Source organism: Entelurus aequoreus, linkage group LG02 (assembly GCF_033978785.1).
Source record: "Entelurus aequoreus isolate RoL-2023_Sb linkage group LG02, RoL_Eaeq_v1.1, whole genome shotgun sequence".
Classification (NCBI taxonomy): domain Eukaryota; kingdom Metazoa; phylum Chordata; class Actinopteri; order Syngnathiformes; family Syngnathidae; genus Entelurus; species Entelurus aequoreus.
In genome coordinates, this window is record NC_084732.1 from 21,039,624 (window position 1) to 21,067,508 (window position 27,885).

Below are 27,885 nucleotides of genomic sequence, written 5' to 3' on the forward strand. Positions count from 1 at the left end.
GCTGATCACATGGACAAAGAAAAGACCTTCTGGAGGAAAGTTTTGTGGTCAGATGAAACTAAAAAATAGCTGTTTGGCCACAATACCCAGCAATATGTTTGGAGGAGAAAAGGTGAGGCCTTTAATCCCAGGAACACCAATCCTACTGTCAAGCATGGTGGTGGTAGTATTATGCTCTGGGCCTGTTTTTCTGTCAATGGAATTGGTGCTTTACAGAGAGTAAATGGGACAATAAAAAGGAGGATTGGTGCTTTACAGAGAGTAAATGGGACAATAAAAAGGAGGATTACCTCCAAATTCTTCAGGACGACCTAAAATCATCAGCCCGGAGGTTAGGTCTTGGGCGCAGTTGGGTGTTGCAACAGGACAATGACCCCAAACACACGTCAAAAGTGGTAAAGGAATGGCTAAATCAGGCTAGAATTAAGGTTTTAGAATGGCCTTCCCAAAGTCCTGACTTAAGCCCCATTGAGTACATGTGGACAATGCTGAAGAAACAAGTCAATGTCAGAAAACCAACAAATTTAGCTGAACTGCACCAATTTTGTCAAGAGGAGTGGTCAAAAATTCAACCAGAAGCTTGCCAGAAGCTTGTGGATGGCTACCAAAAGCGCCTTATTGCAGTGGAACTTGCCAAGGGACATGTAACCAAATATTAAAATTGCTGTTTGTATACTTTTGACCCAGCAGATTTGGTCACATTTTCAGTAGACCCATAATAAATTCATAAAAGAACCAAACTTCATGAATGTTGTTAGTGACAAACAAGTCTGTGCTCCAATCACTCTATCACAAAAAAATAAGGCTTGTACAAATTATTGGAAACTCAAGACAGCCATGACATTATGTTCTTTACAAGTGTATGTCAACTTTTGACCACGACTGCATATAGTGCAGTGGACACGTAATCGATGATAATAAAAATGTGTTTGATGAATTGTTCAATTTTTTTTTCTTCGTCGGAAAAAATACAAGTTGTGAAGCAAGATTGGATGCATGAAGAAGTGCACTCGCTCTCTAATAACCGAGCAACGCAAGAAGTGACCACTGATCAGTGGGAGTGACTCACAGCCAATCAGGTAACTGTATCAACTACCATGTTTGGTTGCGCCATTTTGTTGTTTGCATTTGATTCTTGAGTGAGAAGAGAAAGTAAAAATGAGTGCCGCAGAGTGCCAAGAAATTGTGGATAAAACAGGAAAAGTCACCTAGTCAGTATGGCAGTTTTGGGGATTTTTAAAAACCATACCGTTGTGAGACCAATAGTAGTCTGTAAAAGAAACAAGGCGCTCGTCCCTAACAAGACCGGTAATACCACCCCACCTTTGATGTGCTCATCTTTTAGAGCACAGCCGTAACTTCCTGGCACTAATCCTGCAGAAAATATTTCTTCTCAGGTTTCTCTACGTTTACATTTTCACACTATCTTGTTACACAATAAGCATTTCTTACAAATTCCTTATTTTTTCCACATTAATTTTAAAAAGTTCTTGTTAAGTGTTCATTGAGGGTTTTTTTTAAATTGCGTTTACATTAATTGTTTTCCATGGTTGTGTTGACATTTCCTTTCTATTCTGGCTTAATAGCTGAGGGGATTTTAAATAAAGGAAGGTTACATTTTAAATAAATATGTTTACACTTAAAAATATTTTTCTCCTGGTCCTCATTTTCGATAGGTCATAAAAAATATCAATAATTATAGATATCGACTTGCTCCAGCACCTCCCACGACCCCAAAAGGGCCAAGCGGTAGAAAATGGATGGATGGATGGACTTAACACACTTAATTAGGGTTGTACGGTATACCAGTACTGGTATAGTATCGCGGTACTAATGAATCAAAAATGGTACTATATTCTGCTTGAAAAGTACCGGTTCCCAGTCATGGCGGTGCGTCGTCGTCACATTGCTGGTTTACGAGCAGACGAGCATGTTCGGCAGCGCACAATCACAGAGTACTTATAAGCATACACAGTGTGTAGACAGAAAACGGAGAACGGACGCATTTAGGACGAGGAATAGCTAAACATGCTTCATTACACACCGTAGGAGGATACGATAGCTAACCGCTAAAAGCAAGCTAGCACCCTGAATGTAAACAAATGCCATGGGTGGATGTACACCTGACATCCACTGTAATGATACCAAGTACAATAGCGTATCTAGTCGATACTACTATGATTACATTGATATTTTTTATCATCACAAAATATTTTTTCCTTTTTTAAAAATTAATATTTTGTTTATAAACTCCCTGGACACATGAGGACATTGAATATGACCAACGTATGATCCTGTAACTACTTGGTATCGGATTGATACCTACATTTGTGGTATCATTCAAAACTAATGTAAAGCATCCAAACAACAGAAGAATAAGTGATTATTACATTTTAACAGAAGTGTAGATAGAACATGTTAAAAGAGAAAGTAACCAGATATGAACAGTAAATGAACAAGTGGATTAATAATCAATTTTTACAGTTGTTCCTCATAATTTTGACAAAATAGAATGATATTACAATATAACACAATATGTTACTGCATACGTCAACAGACCAATTAGGAGCCTTTGTTTGCTTATTTACGAATAAAAGACAAGTTGTCTTGTAGGGCTGCAATTCGATTCAATATAGATTCTTGGGGTCACGATTCGATTATAAATCGATTATTTCGATACAACGCGATTCTCGATTCAAAAACGATTTTTTTCCCGATTCAAAAGGATTCTCTATTGATTCAATACATAGGATTTCAGCAGGATCTACCCCAGTCTGCTGACATGCAAGCAGAGTAGTAGATTTTTGTAAAAAGCTTTTATAATTGTAAAGGACAATGTTTTATCAACTGATTGCAATAATATAAATGTGTTTTAACTATTAAATTAACCAAAAATATGACTTATTTTATCTTTGTGAAAATATTGGACACAGTGTGTTGTCAAGCTTATGAGATGCGATGCAAGTGTAAGCCACTGTGACACTATTGTTCATTTTTATTTTATTTTATTTTTTAATAAATGTCTAATGATAATGTCAATGAGGGATTTTTAATCACTGCTATGTTGAAATTGTAACTAATATTGATACTGTTGTTGATAATATACATTTTTGTTTCACTACTTTTGGATTGTTCTGTGTCGTGTTTGCTCTGTTTATTGCTGTTCTGAGTGTTGCTGGGTCGGGTTTGGTTTTGGAATTGGATTGCATTGTTATGGTATTGCTGTGTATTGTTTTGTTGGATTGATTAATTAAAAAAATAAATAAATAAAATAAAATAAAAATAAAAATAAAAAAAGATTTTTGAAAAATGAGAATCGATACTGAATCGTACAACGTGACAATGGCGATTTGAATTCGAATCGATTTTTTCCCACAACCCTATTGTCTTGTATGTACACTATTGTATTTAAGGAAAAACTTGCAATAAGAAACACATGTTTAGTGTACCCTATGATTTTTTTGTTAAAATAAAGCCAATAATGCCATTGTTTTGTGGTCCACCTTATTTAGAAAAGTACAAAAAAGTATCGAAATACATTTTGGTACCGGTACTAAATATTGGTATCGGGGCAACACTACACTTAATCGTGATACAGTTTTCAGCCATGGTTACAGTAAATGTACACATCAACGTCTACACTGTAGCCAAAGACATCATTTCTACCCAATTGAACCTCTGAGTAAGACCAGTCCCCTGGGACAATGACTCACTCTTGAACCCCGGGAGGCTCATCACACCTGCAAGCTGGCAGTGGCAGCGCTCGGAGATCCTAATTAGGTGCTTTCACTGCGGGGGAGGACTGTAGCGAGAGAGAGAGAAAATGGGCCCGCTAACCCCTGATGCCTCGCTTGTTCAGCAAACACACCACAGTCAGCAGGCTCTTCACAAATCAGTGCACATGTTTAGCACTGTCAGCCTGGAGGCATCAACGCCAGACCGGACAAAGGGTCTAGTCAAAAGGGTCTTGGTAAGGACAAATGCTAGGCAGCAATCGCCCGTTTGTTTCAAAACGGGTTGTACTTGGACACGCACTTGTAAGTCAACATAATCCAATGGACCTCACTTGGTGCCCTGCTCTGATCAGAGTTTGAATTCTGACCAGTATTACAGGACTACCTGAACTGTGCATACAGTAGTTTTCCTACCATTGATGTATTTGTTTCATATTCAATGTACAAATTGTCCATCAACGGGCATTGTCGGGACACTTCAAGACAACGGAAGCATACTTTTGCCAGCATATTTGTCTTTGTTTGCAAATACAGGGGGTGAGATGTGGTCCTGCAACAAGTGGTTAACACAAGTGTGAACAGAGGCTGCGTTATTAGGATGTTTTGACATATATATGTACAATATGAAGGACATACATTTACTATCTATTACTATCGTTATATTGAAATAATCAGGGTTTTTACTGGCTCAAATTGAGGCCGAGGCGGTGCAATCCTGACCATGCGGCATAATTTTAACGCAAAAAAATTGTAGTTTTTTTTTTTTTTTCAATTTACAGTGATATACTGTAATGAACACCGTAAAATGTTATGTCATTTTTATTAATTTGATGGGTTCGCTTGACACATCCATGGATGATTTTGAAGCAGCCTTCAAGTACTCTGTGGACAAAAATGTCCACATGCTGTCACCCCCATGAATTATTACATTTGAACTGCCTGTTACGTTAATTTCTCTGCTCTGTTTCACCTGGACTCACTGTAAAAAGTCAAAGTACGAAAAAAAAGAAAACAAATACAAAAATTAGGGGTATTTTATTTGAACTAAGCAAAATTATCTGCCAATAGAACAAGAAAAATTGGCTTGTCAAGACTTTCCAAAACAAGTAAAATGAACCCAAAAATACTTTAAAATAAATCTATTCTCACTAATAACAACTGTACTACTATATGAGTACGTATTTTCTATTGTTTCATTGAAAATAAAACAGCAAAGTCCATTTGGTTGTCATCTGTTTTAATATGAGACACAATTGTGTCAAAGTCATGATTTTTTTTTCATGCTTGAAATAAGAAATTATTACTTTAAAAAAGTAGTTTTGTACTTGTGAGTGTTGATGACACAGCTTTGCAACAGTTGATATTCTAGTTTCAAGCATGTTTTACTCAATATAGGTCATAACATCTCAGCAACAAGCTGTAATATCTTACTGAGATAATTTAGGACCAAAACCCTTAAAACAAGTAAAACATTCTAACATAAAATCTGCTTGGTGAGAAGAATTATCTTATCAGACAGAAAATAAGCAAATATCACCCTTATTTGAGATATTGAATCTTACTGAGATTTCAGTTTTTGCAGTGGACTCTTGACTTTCCTCCTCGCGAGATCGCTTTTTAAAGTACTGGCTGATTTTGCCTGCCATATCTGCAACACTAAACAACATAAACGTTACGCTGACACGGAGGAAACTTTTTTAAAAATAAACACGACATGCGTTTAATGCTTTCTTGGGGTAACTCCTTTTAGTTGACCTTGTACCAGTCAATCTGTACCGTCATGAAACTCTACCTGATCCTATGCAAACTTCTAATAAATTCTACAATCAATCGACCTGTTATAATTAGTCAGAAAAGGTTGGAAACGAAGCCAACACTACTAGCTGTGTCAGAGACAAAATGTTCACAGCACAGTCTGGAGTGTTCTGTAAGAGTCCAGTGATCCCTCTGTATGGCAGAAATCCACTTGTTACGGCGGTCAACGTTATGCACCAAGTAGCGGGAAAAAACACGATTCGATCTGTTTCTTCTTCGGTAGTTGCTTCAAGTATTTCCGGTGCACTGCTGTCGATATAGCGCCTCTATAGTGGTGCAACGCTGCAACTGCAGTTAAAATACGTAGCTGCCGCAGAGGGACATCAATCAAGCGAACGGCCGCGTACTCCACGCAATGTAGCACCCTCGCTGGTAGCTAACGTCCCTCCACAGTGCAACTGCAAAGCCACTTCCAAATCTGTAATCCTCGCCACAAATAATCAATGTGTTTTTTTTTACATATACAATCCCAGGAGGGTAAGGAGTAATGAAATACGCGACACTCCACGACATAGGAAGATACGCTAACCGCAAGCTAGAGCTCTTGAATGTCAACAAGGTGGGCAAATTGTTATAAATATCGAAAGTAGTGATACCGAGTAGTAGTCTTTTTTTCTTATTGTTTACAATCTCAGGAAAAAAAGTCCCTGGATACAAGATGGCTTTAAGGGCAAAATCCAAAGGACTTGAAACAGGGACAAAAAAAAAGGCTAATTGATAAAGGGACAAGCGGTAGAAAATGGATGGATGGATGGATATTGTTATATTCTATGTTTGTTTGTCTGATTATAATTGTGATTAAAAAAAAAGTTTATCATTCAATGACGTTGAAAATCTGAAATATCGGTATTGCTATGACTCATACTGCTCCTGTAATAATTTGTAATTGGATCTGTACCCAAATTTGTAGTATCACCCAAAACAAATAAATTGTTACCTATTAATTTAGCAATATAACTCAAAAGCCAGATTTTAATGAAACTTCCAGAAAATGTCAGAAATAGGTTAAAGAACAACTGGTTCCATTTTGGCGGATGATCTCGATCACTTCTACGACGTTACCTTACGTTAACGTTACAGGGCTAAAATTATCTGTGTGTGTATGCGAGCGGCCCCACCTCCACCCGCAGAGACAAAGAGACTGACACAGCAGAATTAAATAACAAGAGTAAATCTGCTTAAGTGTTGAAAAAAACAGAAATGCCAATTTCATTTAACTTTAGATTAATTACCTCTGTCAATACATCGCATGTTCACTGGGGATTGTCTGTATGTATGTTAAGTAGCTACATCAAAAAGCATTATGCGTATTTTAATTCAACGTTCAGGAAATGTCAGACATGGGATGACTGATAAGATTTTGGGATTTATCGGTCTGTTTCTTTAAAGGGGACCTCCGATTAATTTCTTTTTTTTGATTGTTACAAAGTTGGATACTCACTAGAGATCGACCAATATGTTTCTTTCAGGGCCGATACCAATTGTTATTAGTAAAGGAGGCCGATAACCAATATTTTGAACCAATATTAATTTGCGATAAAATTGAGCTAAACATGGATAGTATACTTCAGTAAACAACCATATGAGTTGGGAAATTGTGTTAGATGTAAATATAAACGGGATACAATGATTTGCAAATCATTTTCAACCCATATTCAGTTGAATATGCTACAAAGACAACATATTTGGTGTTCAAACTGATAAACATTTTTCCACATGGGCTCAGGAACACTTCAGAAACCCACTGTCAGTAACTACAGTTGGTCGCTACATCTGTAAGTGCAAGTTAAAACTCTCCTATGCAAGGCGAAAACCGTTTATCAACAACACCCAAAAACGCCGTCGGCTTCGCTGGGCCTGAGTTCATCTAAGATGGACTGATACAAAGTGGAAAAGTGTTCTGTGGTCTGACGAGTCCACATTTCAAATTGTTTTTGGAAACTGTGGACGTCGTGTCCTCCGGACCAAAGAGGAAAAGAACCATCCGGATTGTTATAGGAGCAAAGTGGAAAAGCCAGCATCTGTGATGGTATGGTGGTGTATTAGTGCCCAAGACATGGGTAACTTACACATTTGTGAAGGCGCCATTAATGCTGAAAGGTACATACAGGTTTTGGAGCAACATATGTTGCCATCCAAGCAACGTTACCATGGACGCCCCTGCTTATTTCAGCAAGACAATGCCAAGCCACGTGTTACATCAACGTGGCTTCATAGTAAAAGAGTGCGTGTACTAGACTGGCCGGCCTGTAATCCAGACCTGTCTCCCATTGAAAATGTGTGGCGCATTATGAAACCTAAAATACCACAACGGAAACCCCCGGACTGTTGAACAACTTAAGCTGTACATCAAGCAAAAATGGGAAAGAATTCCACCTGAGAAGCTTAAAAAATGTGTCTCCTCAGTTCCCAAACGTTTACTGAGTGTTGTTAAAAGGAAAGGCCATGTAACACAGTGGTGAACATACCCTTTCCCAACTACTTTGGCACGTGTTGCAGCCATGGGATTCTAAGTTAATTATTATTTGCAAAAAAAAAATAAAGTTTATGAGTTTGAACATCAAATATCTTGTCTTCGTAGTGCATTCAATTGAATATGGGTTGAAAAGGATTTGCAAAACATTGTATTCCGTTTATATTTACATCCAACACAATTTCCCAACTCATATGGAAACGGGGTACGTATGTCGACCGATTACTCAACGTCTAGTTTTGTACTCCATAACTATTGTGAAGCCATGAAGTGATTGCGGCCGTCAAGTACGACCGCCAATTTCAGCCCACAAGCACAGTGTCCTGACCAGATATCTAGATCCCTAGATTGATTGTTGTAAAATGTTATTTATCACATTGTTTACTTTCACACGTCCATTAAAGATATGATTCATGTATGATGGCTAACTATGACGCACACATTTTTTGCACGCATGCGTACTGGGTCGCGTTGCATCGGCGGACGGAGGGGCGAGGGGGTCTTAAACGGTGGCATTGTGTGTGTGTGTGGACAAGGATAAGGTTAGGTGGGATAGAGCCTGGATAACCTTAGTGTAGAAGGGGCCTGAGAGAAGCATCAACATATTAATTACCAAATATGGGAAATGTCCTGAAAATGAGTAAAAATATGAGCAGGGCAGCGCAACTTAGCAGCAAGGACCACTGGTTATTACGACTAATTTACTCTCTACTTGTCAGTATTTTGTATACTAAATACTGGTATCATGTGTGTATATTTTGTATCTGCTGATGTATTTCTGTTGCAGTTGTAAAAATAAATAAATAAAATAAATATCGACCGATACCGATAAAAGAAGGCCGATATCGGTGCCGACAATATCTCGATTCCCAATATTGATTGATTGATTGATTGATTAAAACTTTTATTAGTAGATTGCACAGATCGCTGTACATATCCTACGGAGTCAGACCTACACTGTTTCAATGTCCATTTCTCAGATGATATAATTGTTGATGACTGAAGTGCTGATATTAACCCAACCTAACCCCCACACCCCAACCCCCTCCACATCCCACCCCCCGGATTGTAAATAATGTAAATAAATCAATGTATATACTCTGATGATTAACTTGTATGTTATGTATTTTAAAATGTATGTCTTAATGTATTTATTTTGAAACTGCTCTGTGACATGTGCTGTTGACCTCTTGGCCAGGTCACCCTTGTGAAAGAGATCTTGATCTCAATGGGTTTTCTTATCTGGTTAAATAAAGGTTCTATTGTGTGATGACTGTATTATGCTGATAGTATGTATTTGTACCATGAATTGATTAACGTGGACTCCGACCTAAACAAGTTGAAAAACTCATCCGGGTGTTACCATTTAGTGTTACTGTACTGTGCAATCTACTAATAAAAGTTTCAATCAATCAATCAAACAGATAAACAGTGCTAAAGCTTCAAATCATAAAGTTTGTGCATTTTGCCGCAGGCTTGTACACCGTTTTGGATGCCTATTTTGGCAGGGTTTTGCAGTCTGGCTACGTCGTGACGTCACAGCGGGGTAGACGTACTTATTTAGACCTTAAGGCAAGCTCTCAGTCAGAGGGGGAGGAGCTCCCCTGCTTCAGGCTGTGAGGAAACACAAAAAAGGTAGGATAAAGTATAATGTCCATACAATCTTGGCATGTGCATAGTAACACCAATGTGTGACACGCAGAGACATTAATGCTGCTCAAAACAGCTTTTTTTTAATGCACTCTCTGAATCTATCAGCAAGTGTGCAGGTGTACCTAATGTAGTGACCGGGTGACTGCTATAGATTGCTTAGAAAGTTTGTTTTAAACCGTGTCTAGAAAGTAAATAGCGGTGACGACTTCCATCCATCCATCCATTTTCTACCGCTTGTCCCTTTTGGGGTCACTCAGCTGCATTCGGGCGGAAGGCGGGGTACACCCTGGACAAGTCGCCACCTCATCACAGGGCCAACTCAGATAGACAGACAACATTCACACTCACATTCACACACTAGGGCCAATTTTAGTGTTGCCAATCAACCGGTGACGACTTCAACATATATATTTAAACATAGTACATTTTCAATAGATAAATTATGATACTTTTTGAGAGAGCGGGGCATGGTTTCATTCGCAATCTGGGAGCGCCTCCAGAATCTAACATCTTGTAGAGACTTTTTTCCAAAATTTACAAAGTACAGTTTATCTAATACATATCTTTCAGACCAAAAAAGGTGTTTTAAATGTAGATTAAATTATTATAGGTCCCCTTTAATCATTCTTCACGATTGGGAGGTAGGGCCTGGTTAAGGAGTGCTTTTGTAGTTAGAATTGTGGCACCTGAACACTGTCGTGTCTCCTCAAAAGGGGAACTGCACTTTTTTGGGAAATTTGTCTATCGTTGACAATTATTATGAGAGACATGAAAACGGATGTTTTTTTTTTTTTATGCATTCTAAATATTTGATCAAAAGTCTGCTTACAATGGAGCCTATGGGAGCCGCTGAATTCTGCCTATAAAGCCCTTGAAAAATATCCAAATACCTCCATTAAAAGGTTTTATATACATGCTGTAAGTATACATTTAATGTTGTAACAAGCACATTTATTATTTACGTATTTTGATAATTTTAAGCATATGAGGCGTACTAATTTAAAAAACGCATCACATTGGTTTCTTTTTTTTTTTTTTTTTTTTGAAGAACATCACTGATTACTGCAGACTTTGAGAGCCAACAAACATAATACAACATCGCTTACTGTACAATGTCTGCTGTCATTAGTAGAGGTGGGAATCTTTGGCACCTCATGATTCTATTACGATTCAGGAGCTACGATTCAAATACAAATCGATTATTGATGCATCTTTAAATTTATGTTTACTGATGCAGTTTAAAATTATTTTAATTTCACTAAATAACTTTTAAAACACTGCATTTGTAATAAGAAATTCCCATCACATTTATTAAATTCATGGAAATTTGTGCAAAACTGGAACATAAGTGCCCAATAATGAAGGAGCTGGTCGGATCTCTCAGTGAGGTCGCTCGTTGCATTCAGCCAAATTTTAGAACTGTCTGAATTACTTAATTCACAATAAATCAATCAATTATCTTGCGATGAGGTGGCGACTTGTCCAGGGTGTACCTCGCCTTCCACCCGAGTGCAGCTGAGATAGGCTCCAGCACCCCCGTCACCCCGAAAGGGATTAGCATTAGAAAATGGATGGATGGAAATCGATTTTTTGATTGACATTAGCTAATCAATTTTATAATCGTCCATGTCCGAATTGCGATGCATTCAAAAATCGATTATCCACCCCCCCAGTCATTAGGATGCAGACTGATAGGATGTACAAAAATTACCATTTACATAAAGAATGACTCATCATCCTCACAAAGAGACGGAGGGTGCGACCAAGCGTCTTATCGTGTCATTCTCGCCATTTCTGGGTCTAATTTGGCTGTCAAAGTGTACGAGCAAGTCGGAGTACGTCCTCAGCCTTCTTCTCTCCAGGTGAGAGGCATGATTTATGATCTACTATAAACTTCCAGGGATCAAGGAAGCGAATAGCACTCGATGATGTAAATATCGGCACACACGGTAGTGATAACGGCGACGCTATAAATAGTTTGTCTGCGTTAGCGCTTATGATAACAATATCACTAATACTTGGTTAATATTCAAGTCACAAAATGTAAATGGGGTATTGTTCTTTTTGGATGGTTATTTGTTGGGTTTTACGGGCGTAATAGAGGACCACGCATAAGCGGACTTTAATTTATGTTCACTTAGTTACAACATAGATTGCATTAAAAAAAGTCAATTTGTCATCATGTCTTTCATAACGATTGTGAACGATAGGCTAACAAAAAAAACAAAAAAAAGTGCAGTTCCCCTTTAAGTTTTGAGCAACATTGAAGCCGTCAAGGAAAGGACACACACGCGCCGCGACGGTTATCAAACTTTTCTGGCTTTTTTGCCTCTGGACATGTGTCATCACTGATGGTCTGTGCGGAGGCTGCTAGGTAACTGGCCAACTAAAGAACCAGGATCTGCCTGGAGCCTGTTAGAGCCAGCTGAGGCAAATCACCCAGCATCCTCCCCCCACCTCCTCCTTTATCCCCTCCTCAACTCACTGCTCTCCGTTGCTGTCTCATTCCCTCCCTTCCTTTCCGAAGCTGTCCGTCTTTTTTTCCATGAGCTACTGCTCTCCACATCTCACAGACCCCTTCCCCCTCCCTTGAGTGCTCTCCTTCAGCACACACTTTTTTTTTTTTTTCCTCCTTCCTCCTCCTACAGGCTGCCTCTCTCATACATGCGCACGCCGGACACTGTGGCAGCTACCACAACAGTGTGCAACCTCCCCCATACTCTGGCGAGGCGGTGCGCGAGTGCTCCTGGCTTGCCCTGACCCACATCTTGATATAGCCCTAAGTATGCTTACAGCTAAGTCCTGAAGACACTCCGCTCTTAGCCTAATCAGGCCTGACCTGCTGTCGGTGCACGGGACAGATAGACTGACAAGCCAAGGCTGGACAAGAACATTAATGACACACATTTCCAGCGACTCTTTTACCTTCATGCTCAACAAGACCACTGACTGCTGATTCCCTACAAGTTTTATCAGGCCAAGCTAGTTAAACATTACACGACGGGTCAGATTCAGTGCCATTATACACTGGCAAGAAACAGAAATGTTCTTTTGATGTTTACTTGCTAGAGTTATGCCATTGCAACCATCTTTGATCGCGGCATAAGGGACCAGATTCAACAGATTTCAACTTGAACCGTCTCACACTATACAACACAAATCCCTCAACTATCCTTTGCTTTTTTCGCTTGGTCTCATTCTGGTCCCAAGTAGACTGGGGCCTATCCGAGTTGACTTTGGGCGAGAGGCTGGGTACACCCTGGGCTGGACACCAGTCAATCCCAGCGCAAATATAGACAATTAACCATTTACATTCACATTCAAACCTATTGACACCTTAGTTTCCAATGACCACAGGAGGATGCCAGAGCACCCACAGAAAATAAAACAGAACCTGCGAACTCCAGAGATTTGTTCTAAAGACCACTATGCCACAATTATTTAGAAGTAATACAAATATACATTACCTCCTCTCTTTGCTTAACAGGTAGCGGTGTCCTGTGCTCCGGACCCCACGCCTGGTTCGAATCTACCCAGGAGGTGTTGGATTGATCCTGCTGGCTGATGGCGGCCTCCAGCTGGGGCAGTAATTCAGGCAGGAGGTCAGGGGGCTCCAGAACCCCTCCCAAATGTACATCCTGAGCCTCGGATGCCAGTAGATTGTCTCCGAGGGACGGGTATCCGTTAGTGTTGGCGGCCCCGCAGCTTCGCGGCTGCTCAGAGGGCATCTGGCGGGTCGTGCTCGAGTAGCAGCTCATTGATTCCCCGAAAATCTCAGACGACCTGTTGTTTCCTGGCGTCTCTGCAGAACAGCGTAGAGCCCGGAAAGGACACTCCTCTGCCTGGCTAACTGGGGTCCTAGCATGTTGCTGGCCTATAACTGACGCAGACGGAAACTGACATGCTGCCCCCGGGAGCTCGGGCAGAGCCGCGGCGAGGGGAGCGGCGGTGGTGGCGGGTCTCGCAGCCACTGAGGCTGAGGACATAGACGGCTGACTGAGACTGGCCATTTCTGGTTCGCCAGGGTAGGCAGGGTACTGAGCCGGTTGGTAAGTGGCGGCAGAACTCACAGAGTACGTGGGCAGTGAGTGGACAATGGATGACGCATCCATGGGTGGGTTATTGTTGGTCATTACAGCTCTGCCAAAGTCTTGAGCTCCCATTTGGTAGCCGCACTGTTGCAAGCAAGACACGGTGTCTTGCAGAGGGTCATTTTGACCATCCACATAAGACTTACTTGTCAGCACACCCGAATGAAATCTTGCTCCTCCTGCAGTCAGGTGGTGTTGGATCTGTTGCGGACTCTGGTGAACTCGCTGCTGCTGGCTTTGAGGCTGACTCTCCTGGTGGAAGGAGAAACCGTGATGGTGCTCCAGGGGGATGGCCTGCGCGTTAATTTGTTGGTGATGGCGCTGGTTTAACGGCTGTTGCCGGTGACTTTGCTGTTGCAGCAGCTGCTGGCGCATTCTGTGGTGCTGTGGATGATGTGTTTGTTGCTGTCTGACGTGAAGCTGCTGGTTGTGCAGTCGCTGCTGCTGCTGCTGCTGCTGCTGATGACAAAGCTGCTGTTGCGACACAGGATGGTACATGTTCCCATTCTGGTCCTGGTTGCCCCACATTGGGCTGCTACTGTTAAAGAACAGCCCATTGGATTGAGGTACTTGGGTCACAGCGGCGTTACGGTACTGGCCCTGTTGCTCTACAACTATGCCATCACCTCCGCTACCTGCACCTACAAGACCTGGAAATGCCTGGCCAACAAGATTCTGCGCCTTATTTCCAATGTAGTGACCCAACTGCTGACTGTAAGATGACATGGCTTGTTGGGTGGACGTGGAGGACGCTGGGAGCATCATGTCCTGACTTTTCCCCGAGCCAAGAGACTCTGATACTTGGATGGGCTCAAAGTCAGTGCTGAGATTGAGCTCGTCCGCGAACGACGGCGCCGGGGTGAAGCAGTCGACGTCCACCCCTTCCAGACCCCCACCAAAGAGGTTGGGGTCGTCGAAAAAGTCCATGGCGGTGCTTTGAAAGTCGATGGAACCTTCTGAATGGTCTGCGGATCCCGGTTGGTTCAGCGGAACCACGGCAGCAAAAGGAGCTATGGCATCATCTCAAACGTGCCTGTGAAGAAAAAAATTAGTTTAGTTAGCAATAATATTAAAAACGTTAGGCTGAATCATCCCGCAGACATGCGGACTAAACCAAAACTACTGGGATTTCTTTTGATGGTTGTCTAAACTTAACCAAAAAAAGTTACCCGTGTCAAATTCTATGAAGCTGCCAACCGCCAAAGTAAAATGCTGTAAGACAGTTTATTGATTGAGAAATAAATAAAAAATGTGGTTTCATGGATGGGGATGATTGATTATATCTTGCTAAGGATTTGCTCATTTGTGTGACTTCGGTTTAATCATGTCCTGAAGCATTTGGAGGCAAAATTAAGTTTAGTAATTGGCTTCAACCAGTGGTGGTGTCAGCTATAGGAGTTTGGGCTACATCTATGTAGTCATTATGGTAACTCCTCTCGGTAGTAATATTCTTTTCAATACAATGGAAAGAGGAGTTCGGAACATTCAAAGAAATGTTTACATGTACAGTATTTGCCCGTAAAATCTGAATACTTGTACCATTACTAAGGCTACAACTATCGATTATTTTCGTAATCGAGTAAACTATCAATTACTTTGTTCGATTAATCAAGGAATCTGTAAATACACTTTCTAGGCTCAATGCATATTTTAGGAAAAGTAGTTGAAATAAACAATATTTTTTTGGTAGCCATAACCATCATTCTTTTTTTTCTGGACATCAACATTGAAATTGTACTTTTATCATACAAATAAAACAAATGAAAAAAAATTCTCCACTGTCACAGATCACAGCGCCCACAAACCACGGCATTCGTGTATGCTCGATTGCAGCGGCGGTGAAAAACTATGTTACATATTTAAAGTTCAGGGCACTCATTGCCATTCGGATTTGATTAATTTTCAATAGATACACCAAAATTGTCAAACTCCAGGCCCAGGGTCAGTTGTGGCCCGCCACATCATTTAATGTGGCCTACAAAAGCGTGGAAATAATGTGCGTCAATAAAGTACTTTTTCTTTTCTCACTAAATGTATTTGTCCTTTCCGGTTTGACCAACTGCATTCAAATACATATATTTTAAACCTAATTTCCTAATAATGTAACATGTATTGTATTACTACACATATATTTTTTCGTCAAAATTAAAATAAATATCCAAATCTATTTGACTTTAGATTTTAAAGCAGGTTATCCAGCAAATTGTACACAATAAAAAAAAAAAAGAGTTGATGTTACGGTAAAAACTGGCAGCTCGGTCACCAGAATATTGGCTTAAAAAACTGGTACTGTTTTTCCATTTACAGTAATACACTGTAAAAAAACACTATAGATTATATGATAAAACAATGGCAACTTAGTCACCAGAATTTGACTGTAAAAATAGTTATCGTTTTTCCATCAATAGGAAATGTTGTAAAATCCACTGTAAATTTTACAGTAAAATTCTAAAGACTTAGGTGCCAGTTTGTTAGTTTTTTCACAATTGCAAAATCAATTCTATTTTTTTACAGGGTATGTAAAAAAATAAAATAATCAAATGCATCGCAATTGTGTAATAATATCATGAAGTGAATTTTCTACATTTATATACATACAGTACAGGCCAAAAATTTGGACACACTAGTTCTTTATTTTCATGACTATTACATTGTAGAATGTCACTGAAGGCATCAAAACTATGAATGAACACATGTGGAGTTATGTACTTAACAAAAAAAGGTGAAATAACTGAAAACATGTTTTATATTCTAGTTTCTTCAAAATAGCCACCCTTTGCTCTGATTACCGCTTTGCACACTCTTGGCATTCTCTAAATGAGCTTCAAGAGGTAGTCACCTGAAATGGTTTTCACTTCACAGGTGTCATAGTTTTGATGCCTTCAGTGACAATCTACAATGTAAATAGTCATGAAAATAAAGAAAACTTTTGGCCTGCACTGTATATTACCTACTGTTACAAGCAATACAGTAACAGTAAAATAACTGATATGGTCCTCAATGAAAACAAGTTTGACAACCCAGAGTTACGCACATTAAACGATTAATTGAAGCAATAGAATATAAGAAAAGTTTTTTTCTAAGCGATTGTACCGATTAATCGCTGCAGCCTTTCACAGGTTATCAATTTACTTGCGATATTGGGGTTTCAGAGGTGAGGAGTGGAGTGCCAGTGAACATGACGCCATCATGTAAACCAGACCTGGGCAAATTAAGGCCCGGGGGGCACATGCGGCCCGTTAAACTTTTCAATCTGGCCCGCCGGACATTCCCAAATATTTTTTTTAGATCTTTAAAATGGAAAATGTAGCTGCCATTATGATGTGCAGTGATGTTTTCAAATGACCATAAGTCTTGAACTATACAAAGTAATTCAATGGTTGGAATCTGCGCTTTTGCATGATATACTAGTTACTATGGTAATCTAATTAGTTACTATAGTAATCTAATTAGTTACTATGGTAATCTAATTAGTTACTATGATAATCTAAGTCACAGCAGCTCAGACGAGACACCAAGCAGTGTGGATGGGGAGCGTTTCCACAAAGTGTTTCCAAAGCAGCCAGCCTGAAATGCGGGTGTCAGGGACAGACGCGGTAGGAGATCTTTACAACAAATTTCTAAAGCTTAGTGATATATCAGATGTATCAGATTGTAGGTGGTTTTTTTTACTCTTCGCGTTCAAAATTTGCTGTGTTTGGTAAATTTTTGACATCACATGGACCTTCTGGAGGAAAGTTATGTGGTCAGATGAAACAAAAATTGAGCTGTTTGGCCACAATACCCATCAATATGTTTGGAGGAGAAAAGGTGAGGCCTTTAATCCCAGGAACACCATTACTACTGTCAAGCATGGTGGTGGTAGTATTATGCTCTGGGCCTGTTTTGCTGCCGATGGAACTGGTGTTTTACAGAGAGTAACTGGGACAATGAAAAAGGAGGATTACCTTCAAATTCTTCTGGACAATCTAAAATCATCAGAGGTTGGGTCTTGGGCGCAGTTGGGTGTTCCAACAAGACAATGACCCTAAACACACGTCAAAAGTGTAAAAGGAATGGCAAAATCAGGCTAGAATTAAGGTTTTAGAATGGCCTTCCCAAAGTCCTGACTTAAACGTCTGGACAATGCTGAAGAAACAAGTCCATGTCAGAAAACCAACAAATTTAGCTGAAATGCAGCAATTTTGTCAAGAGGAGTGGTCAAAAAATCAACCAGAAGCTTGCCAGAAGCTTGTGGATGGCTACCAAAAGCGCCTTATGGCAGTGAAACTTGCCAAGGGACATGTAACCAAATATTAACATTGCTGTATGTATACTTTTGACCCAGCAGATTTGGTCACATTTTCAGTAGACCCATAATAAATTAATAAAAGAACCAAACTTCATGAATGTTTTTTTTGTGACCAACAAGTATGTGCTCCAATCACTCTATCACAAAAAAATAAGAGTTGTAGAAATTATTGGAAATTCAAGACAGCCATGACATTATGTTCTTTACAAGTTTATGTAAACTTTTAACCACGACTGTATATGGCCCCCAGACACATATTTTTCTCTAAATTTGGCCCCGCCCGAGTCAAAATAATTGCCCAGGCCTGATGTAAACGATTAATCAAGGCAACAACATATAAATAAAAAGCTTTTTATAATCGATTTATTCAATTAATTGTAAACCTGCTCTGTATGGACCGGGCCTTGGGATAACCTGTACTGTGGAGATGGTCGCTACCTAAAAACAAAAACTCATAGGTTGTGAGTTCAAACCCCGGCTGAGTCATATGAGTTCAAACCCCGGCCGAGTCATACCAAAGCAGGGTTTCCCGCACATTCATTTATTTGTGGCGGCCCGCCACGAAAGAATTACGTCCGCCACAAATAAAATAAATAAATAAATTACTTAATTTAAAAAATATATATATATTTTTTTGGTCCTCTCCAGCTTCTCAGGCAAATCATATAGTTGATGTAGATGCCCATATAGGCTGTTCAGATTTACTTTACAAAAGAGAAGTGTAGGATACTTCTCTTGTTGCCTTATTTGTATTTGACTTTATTAAATGTATTTATATTACAAACACAACATGTGTATATAACAAAGGGTGCAAAGTCTGCAGGCAGTAGGAAACACATGGTTAAGTGTAGGGAGTAAAACTGATAGCAGTCTAAAGTTCAAGATTTTTGGAGCTCTTTGTTCAGTGGATCACATGTTTGATGAAGCTCTGTGTCTATCTACCACCACTACTGTTTTCTGTTTATTTGTTACTGACTGTGGCAGGACACCTCTGCCTCTGTTTCACTTTATGTTGCTGGTAAATAATATGGTTGTAGTAGTAGGCTAAAGTTAAATTATTTAGTATGCACTAATTAAAGGGGCAGAGCTTTGAGACATTTTAGCTTTTATATTTTATAAGATATATTTTTTGTAAGAACCACAATTAATAAATATATTTCAGTGAATAACTTATTGTTCAAATCTGTATATAAATATGTACATAAAGTGTTGTAATTATATTGTAAAATGGATGGATGGATGGATGGATGGATGGACGTTTAAAACAAAACTGTTATTATTAATTAGTAAGTATACATTTTTTGAGGCTTTTTAGAGAAAATCAAATAATGTAGTAAATTATGCAAATTACTCGATGATGTCATGGTGACCACGCCCATAGCCACGCCCCCACCGCCACAGGTATCTTGGCAGTTTATGGCAAACACTGCAAAGACTATACAAATGGGACCCATTAACTCCCTGCTTGGCACTCAGCATCAAGGGTTGGAATTGGGGGTTAAATCACCAAAAATGATTCTCGGGCGCAGCCACCGCTGCTGCTCACTACTCCCCTCACCTCCCAGGGGGTGATCAAGGGTGATGGGTCAAATGCAGAGAATAATTTCGCCACACCTAGTGTGTGTGTGTGACAATCATTGGTACTTTAACTTTAACACTGATCATTCTTACCAAAGATGACTAACTCCAAGTGACTTACACCCCCACCCACCAACCTCAGTTTCTACCATCTGCTTCTGCGGCGAAAGCATGCGAGTAGAACTTCATAATGGCCCACCCTGCCGAGTTGAAACGGGGCGCTCCGAAGCCACATAATAGCTAGGTCAGAAACTCAACCCTGTCAATTATCTATCAGCAGGTCTTTCATGTGTGCTGCAAAGCAGCTGCTGCTGTGAGCCAACTGCCAGCCAGTGGCAGCAGGTGCCTTTTCCTGCAACAACACCACCCCCTCTTTCTTTCCAAGCCCACCTACTCTGGCCGAGCTCGACAACCGACAGAGCTGCCGGCCAGGACACGTCAGACAGCTGACAGAATTTCAACAGAGACCGAGACGCAGGAAAGACGAGGTTCTTTGAGGGCGTGGGCTCGGCGACCACAGACCACAGGAAAATGACAAGAGGCTGACGTCGCCGCGACAGTCATTGCCCTGCGCGGACAGACAGTGATCGCAATGATGTCGGTAGTTTGTTTGGGAAAACCCAAACAGACACATTTCCTTTTACTATTTGGAAATCCTCAAATTCTTGCATTTGTGAGAATTCTGAGCACCTGTTGCAATCCGGTTTGTTTGGGAAAACCCAAACAGAAACATTTCCTATTAATATTTGGAAACCCTCAAATCCTCGCATTTTTAATCCAACTTTTTTTATTGGCATTTTCAAATACAGAAAAAAGTGCAAGTCGAAACAGTACAATTTTAAAGTCAGAAAATTCAAATCCTCGCATTTTTGAGAATTCTGAGCACCTGTTGCAATCCGGGTGGGAGACTGTCAAGACAAAATGACCATATTGGAGAACAAAACGTTACCCTGATTTCGAAGTCAATGATACGACTTGAACGCGTAGTTCTTGTGCGTTCAAAGGATCACTTCTTTGAAGTTGCTTGTGATGACGTCATAAAGGAGAAAAAATTAATAAAAAATTCCTTCCTCATGGACATGACACCCACTCTGACCCATACTTGCCAACCCTCCCGATTTTCCTGGGAGACTCCCGAATTTCAGTGCCCCTCCCGAAAATCTCCCGGGGCAACCATTCTCCTAAATTTCTCCCGATTTCCGCCCGGACAACAATATTGGAGGCGTGCCTTAAAGGCACGGCCTTTAGCATCTTCTACAACCTGTCGTCACGTCCGCTTTTTCCTCCATACAAACAGCGTGCCGGCCCAGTCACATAATATATGCAGCTTTTACACACACACGAGTGATTGCAAGGCATACTTGATCAACAGCCATACAGGTTACACTGAGGGTTGCCATATAAACAACTTTAACACTGTCACAAATATGCGCCACACTGTGAACGCACACCAAACAACGACAAACACATTTCAGGAGAACATCCGCACCATAACACAACATAAACACAACAGAACAAATACCCAGAACCCCTTGCAGCACTAAATCTTCCGGGACGCTACAATATACACTACCGTTCAAAAGTTTGGGGTCACATTGAAATGTCCTTATTTTTGAAGGAAAAGCACTGTACTTTTCAATGAAGATAACTTTAAACTAGTCTTAACTTTAAAGAAATACACTCTATACATTGCTAATGTGGTAAATGACTATTCTAGCTGCAAATGTCTGGTTTTTGGTGCAATATCTACATAGGTGTATAGAGGCCCATTTCCAGCAACTATCACTCCAGTGTTCTAATGGTACAATGTGTTTGCTCATTGGCTCAGAAGGCTAATTGATGATTAGAAAACCCTTGTGCAATCATGTTCACACATCTGAAAACAGTTTAGCTCGTTACAGAAGCTACAAAACTGACCTTCCTTTGAGCAGATTGAGTTTCTGGAGCATCACATTTGTGGGGTCAATTAAACGCTCAAAATGGCCAGAAAAAGAGAACTTTCATCTGAAACTCGACAGTCTATTCTTGTTCTTAGAAATGAAGGCTATTCCACAAAATTGTTTGGGTGACCCCAAACTTTTGAACGGTAGTGTACACCCCCCGCTACCACCAAACCCCGTCCCAAGCATCCCCCCCTACCCCATCTCCCGAATTCGGGGGTCTCAAGGTCGGCAAGTATGCTCTGACCCGCCCCCCAGCGGGATAAGCTAACCCCGTGTTTACGTCCGCCATTTAACAGAAGACAGCTTTGTTATTAAAAAAAAAAGTCAGCCACAAATGTGGGAGCTGTAAGTTTGAACAATTTGTTTTTAACCTGTTGCTGGTGAAATGCTAGCATTGTAGCTTACCGTATTTCTCGGACCATAGGGCGCACTGCCGATGAATGGTCTTTTTTTTTTCATATATAAGGCGCACCGGATTATAGGGCACATTAAAAGGAGGTTTTTTTTTTTCCTAAATTGAAAACACTTTGTTGTGGTCTACAATTTTGGTCCTAATTTATTTGTGACAGCCCAAAATCGTAATTAGAATGTGATTACCGCATTTTCTGGACCATAGGGCGCACCGGATTATAAGGCGCACTGCCGATGAGCGGGGGTCTATTCAGGTCTTTTTTCTATACAAAAGGCGCACCGGATTATAAGGGGCATTAAAAGGGGTCATATTATGATTTTTTTTTACATTTAAAAAAATTCCTTGTGGTCTACATCAGTGTCCCCAACCACCGGGCCACGGCCTGGTACCGATCCGTGGATCGATTGGTACCGGGCCGCACAAGAAATTAAAATATATATATTTTTTATTAAATCAACATAAAAAACACAAGATACACTTACAATTAGTGCACCAACCCAAAAAACCTCCCTCCCCCACTCATTCGCACAAAAGGGTTGTTTCTTTCTGTTATTAATATTATAGAAATATAGAAGGGAGCTGGAGATCTTAGTGGACAACAAACCCCTGGAGTTCCAGCAGGCCCCAAAGTACCTGGGCGTACGCTTGGACAGGACACTGTCCTACAAACAACATTTGGATGAAGTGAGGGCTAAAGTAACAGCAAGGGTCTCACTCATCCGGCGCCTAGCTGGTACAACCTGGGGGGCCTCGGCCAAGGTACTACGTATCTCCACACAAGCCCTCGTATTCTCTGCAGCGGAGTACTGTGCCCCAACCTGGTGTAGAAGCCCACATGCCAAGAAGGTCGATACGGCCGTCAACAATGCCCTCCGGATCATAAGTGGCTGCCTGAAACCCACCCCCGTGTTCTACCTGCCAGTCCTAGCAGGGATAGCGCCAGCCGGCCTACGGCGAGAGGCCGCTACCCTCGCCCTGGCAAGGAAAGCCCAGGAACACAGCTGGCACATCCTCCATGAAACCACCACCATGGCAACACCTCCAAGCAGACTCAAGTCCCGCCACCCATACAATCAGGCCGCACAAGAGATGCTTATTTCCATCCCGGAGGATCTGACAACCAAAGCCTGGCTGGCAGCGGAATGGAAGCAGGAGTGGGAGTCAGCAGGACAGACACGCCTACACCATTACATCCAGGATCCTGGAGGTGGCGTGGAGGGAGAACATCTACCTCGCCGGCAATGGACCCTCCTGAACTGCCTTCGCACAGGGGTTGGTTGCTTCAAAGCGTCCATGAAGAAGTGGGGCCTAACAGACAGTGCAGCGTGTGAGTGCGGGGAGCCTGAGCAGACCTGTTCCCGGCATAGACCACCTTCAGAGGAGGGCCTCTTCCAAGTGGTACCTGAGACGAGGGAGTGGCTACACGACACGAAGATGGACATATGAAGACGATACACGAAAGAAGAAGATTAATATTTCTGGTTCCTACATTATATATCAATATAGATCAATACAGTCTGCAGGGATACAGTCCGTAAGCACACGATTGTATTTTTTTATGACAAAAAAAAAAAAAAAAAAATTCCCATTCCCCCCCAACTGCCTGGCCGCCCCCCCGGTCCGTGGGACAAATTTTCAAGCGTTGACTGGTCCGCAGTTACAAAAAGGTTGGGGACCACTGGTCTACATAACATGTAATGGTGGTTCTTTGGTCAAAATGTTGCATAGATTATGTTTTACAGATCATCTTCAAGTCGCTTTCTGACAGTCGCTTCAGGATGCGCCGTTTTGTGGGCGGTCTTATTTACGTGGCTCACCTTCGGCATCGTCTTCTCCCTGTCATCTTTGTTGTAGCGGTGTAGCGTGCAAGGACGGGAGTGGAAGAAGTGTCAGAAGATGGAGCTAACTGTTTTAATGACATTCAGACTTTACTTAAATCAACAACGGAGCAGCATCTCCTCATCCGTGGCTCACTAGTGCATCAACGGCGGAAATGTGTCCCGTGAAAAACCGTCCGACCGAAACTCTCTAATAACTAAAGTTCCGTGGGTGAATAATGTAAACCCACTACACTGGTAGTTTTTAGCGCTTCCATAGCGAGATATAAGTTACAACTTTACGCTACTTTATAGTAGAAATGGCAACAGCAGAGGATGAACAAGAAAATAGTGAAAAATAAGAAGCTTATCGACTACGGCATCGGCACGGACTACAGTGGCGGACGTGCGAAAATTTTCAGGACTTATGCAGATCTCAAATGCACATCAGCAGGTACCAGAAGATAAGAAAAGTTGGTTTTGCATAATATTGTGAAGAAAAACGCCAGATAATATGTCTGCTAATGGGTACCATTTTGCAGTCCTTATACACACACCATAGTCATACTTCTATCTCTGACTATGGTAGCCGTAATGGGCCGACAATCCATCAAGCGGTGCGGCTTCAAAGTCATACTAAAACATTTTGACAGATTTTTGAGTGCCGTGTGTAATGTTCTTTATTTTCAATGGAACATTTAAAGTTTTGGTGTTGTTTGCTGGCGTCATATTGCAGTTTACACATATCTCTTATGTGTGACTACCATCTACTGGTCACACTTATTACACATGTACCAAACAAAATTGTTTCTAGGTCGGTAAGCACAACCAGAATTATTCCGTACATTAGGCGCACTGGGTTATAAAGCGCACTGTAGATTTTTGAGAAAATAAAAGGATTTTAAGTGCGCCTTATAGTCTGAAAAATACGGTGATTGTGCAGCCCTAATATAAGAGTGCAGGATCAATCTATCAATCAATCAATCATTGTTTATTTATATAGCCCTAAATCACAAGTGTCTCAAAGGGCTGCACAAGCCACAACGACATCCTCGGTACAGAGCCCACATAAGGGCAAGGAAAACTCACCCCAGTGGGACGTCGATGGGAATGACTATGAGAAACCTTGGAGAGGACCGCATATGTGGGTAACCCCCCACCCCCCTCTAGGGGAGACCGAAAGCAATGGATGTCGAGTATCACAGTGTGTATACAAAAAAGGGGTATAAATTGCACAATAGTGAAGTGAAGTGAATTATATTTATATAGCGCTTTTTCTCTAGTGACTCAAAGCGCTTTACATTGTGAAACCCAATATCTAAGTTACATTTAAACCAGTGTGGGTGCTCTTTCAAACCACACACGCTCATTAGTACCGACACAGTCTAAATACCAGAGCCAAAATTAAATTTTGGTCATTAAAATAGTATTTGACCTCTGGGACTGATTTAAATGTGTTGTAAAATATTATTCTAATGTTTCTATTCCACTCCAGTACTGTATGTGGTGCTAATGCGCTTTACAGCATGGACCACAGGTCTCACAATAATGAAAAATTACCCAAAAATGACCACAAAAAGTTAATGCTTTCTGTCTGAGTAAATGATTTTGAAGGGAAATCATTAGTTTTTGAGTTATACTGTCAGACAATTAGGAAGTCATTAAGAAGGGAAGCGGGCCAAAAACAAGGTGACCTGCTGACTTACTTGCCTTGAATCAACAACCAACCTTTTTACAGGCCCGACATCTTCCTTCTCACCCTAAGGCTCTAACCTTCACACGGTGTCGGCTTCCAGCTGTTTCCTGCACAATCGTGACGACACATGCCCAATAATATCAACGCACAGCTTCACCCTCCCTGCCCTTCCATGACTCACTTGTTGGAGAAAACTGCTGTTTTTTAAACATCTACTGCAAAAACACTGGTTAAAAATCTCCTATATGCAGGGAGCACTCTGCTGTTTTTTTAAGAACCTACTTTAAAAATCTTCAAAATTACAGGAATGTTTATGTTTTTAAGAACCTACTACAAAAAACACTATTCAAAGATCCTTCATATAAAATGAAGGCTCTGCTGTTTTTTAAGCACCTTCAGTGAAAACTGCTGTTTTTGAGGACCTACAGTAAAAAAATAAAAAAAATAGTCAAAGAGCATATACTGTACAGTATATGACAGGAAAACTGCTGTTTTTATGAACATACAGCAGACACACTAGTCAAAGAGCATCTATATGACAGGAAAACTGCTGATTTTGGGGACCTACTGCGAAAAAAACAAAAAGGGTAATTCATATAAACATGAGGGATCTGCTATTTTTAAGAACATACAGCGAAAAACAGCAGTTAAAAATCCTTTAAATGACACTGCTGTTTTTTAAGGATGCAATGTGAAACACGAGTCAAAAATCCTTTATATGACAGGAACACTGCGGTTTTTAAGGACCTAATACAGGAACACTAGTCAAAGAGGATCTATATGACAGAAAAACTGCTGTTTTTAAGGCCCTCCAGGAAAAACACTAGTAAAAGATCATCTATAAAACAGGAAACTGCTATTTTTGAGGACCTACAGTCAAGGAGCATCTATATGACAGGAAAACTGCTGTTTTTAAGGACATACAGCGAAAAACGGCAGTCCAAAATCCTTTAAATGACAAGAACACTGCCGTTTTTGAAGACCTACTGCAAAAACACTAGTCAAAGATCATCTATATGACAGGAAATTTGCTGATTTTGAGGATCTACTGCGAAAAAACACTAAAGGTAATTCATATAAACGCGAGGGCTCTGCTATTTTTAAGAAAAACAGCAGTAAAAAATCCTTTAAATGACACTGCTGTTTTTAAGGATGAACTGTGAAACACGGGTCAAAAATCCTTTGTATGACAGGAACACTGTGGTTTTTAAGGACCTAATGCAGAAACACTAGTCATAGAGCATCCTGTATGACAGAAAAACTGCTGTTATTGAGGACCTACAGCAAAAAAAACACTAGTCAAAGAGCATCTATATGCCAGGAAAACTACTGTTTTTAAAGGACCTGCATTAAAAAATCCTTAAAATGACAAGTTATGACAAAGATAATCCATAAAAAAGGAAACTGCTGTATTTGGAGGACCTACTGCAAAAACACTAGTCAAAGATCATCTATAAAACAGGAAACTTCAATTTTTGAGCACCTACAGTCAAGGAGCATCTATATGACAGGAAAACTGCTGTTTTTATGGGCCTACAGTGAAAAACGGCAGTCCAAAATCCTTCAAATGACAAGATATGACAAAGACAATCTATAAAACAGGAAACTGCTGTTTTTAGAGGACGTACTGAAATAACATTAGTCAAAGAGTATCTATCTATATGACAGGAAAACTGCTGATTTTGAGGACCTACTGCGAAGAAACAAAAAAGATAATTCATATAAACGCCAGGGCTCTGCTATTTTTAAGAACCTACAGCGAAAAACAGCAGTCAAAAATCCTTTAAATGAAACTGCTGTTTTTAAGGATGCACTGTGAAATAGAGCTGAAACGATTCCTCGAGTAACTCGAGTTAATTCGATTACAAACTATATTCGAAGAACTTCCGCTGCCTCGAGGCGTCGTTAAGTTTTTGTTTTGGTTGTTTTTACGGCATTTTGCCTCGTTTAGTAGTCAAAGCTCAGGTTTCGTACGGACTGTTTAGGTATGTCCCAGCGTGTTTACGTGACAGATCATACGGCCCCTGCTCTGCACAACACCGCTCCTTTAAATACGCTCAAGTTTAGAAAGTGAAGTGAATTACATTTATATAGCGCTTTTTCTCAAGTGACTCAAAGCGCTTTACATTGTGAAACCCAATATCTAAGTTACATTTAAACCAAAGTAAAAGTAAAAAAAGTTAAAGTGTGGTGAAATGTGTCCTCTGCATTTGACCCATCACCCTTGTTCACCCCCTGGGAGGTGAGGGGAGCAGTAGGCAGCAGCGGTCCTGCGCCCGGGAATCAATTTTGGTGATTTAACCCCCAATTCCAACCATTGATGCTGAGTGCCAAGCAGGGAGGTAATGGGTCCCATTTTGTTTGTTATAGTCTTTGGTATGA

At 40.6% G+C, this 27,885-nt stretch overlaps 1 protein-coding gene across 3 annotated transcripts in view; it reads right to left on the reverse strand.

The window, feature by feature from the left end:
- Positions 1 to 9,126: 9,126 nt before the first annotated feature.
- LOC133662775 (chromodomain-helicase-DNA-binding protein 9-like) overlaps positions 9,127 to 27,885 on the reverse strand; it is a 31,971-nt gene continuing 13,212 nt past the window's right edge. Inside the window, exons 2-3 of one of the 3 annotated variants that reach the window (XM_062066918.1) lie at positions 13,143 to 14,799; positions 9,127 to 9,636 (exon numbers count right to left, since the gene is read on the reverse strand). In XM_062066918.1, coding sequence (XP_061922902.1) covers positions 9,607 to 9,636; positions 13,143 to 14,693 — 1,581 coding nt within the window. In that variant the 5' untranslated portion in view covers positions 14,694 to 14,799 and the 3' untranslated portion in view covers positions 9,127 to 9,606. Of the gene's footprint in view, positions 9,637 to 11,680; positions 14,800 to 17,713; positions 17,794 to 27,885 lie in introns of those variants that run through there. The other 2 variants (XM_062066938.1, XM_062066928.1) reach the window with 2 other exon arrangements.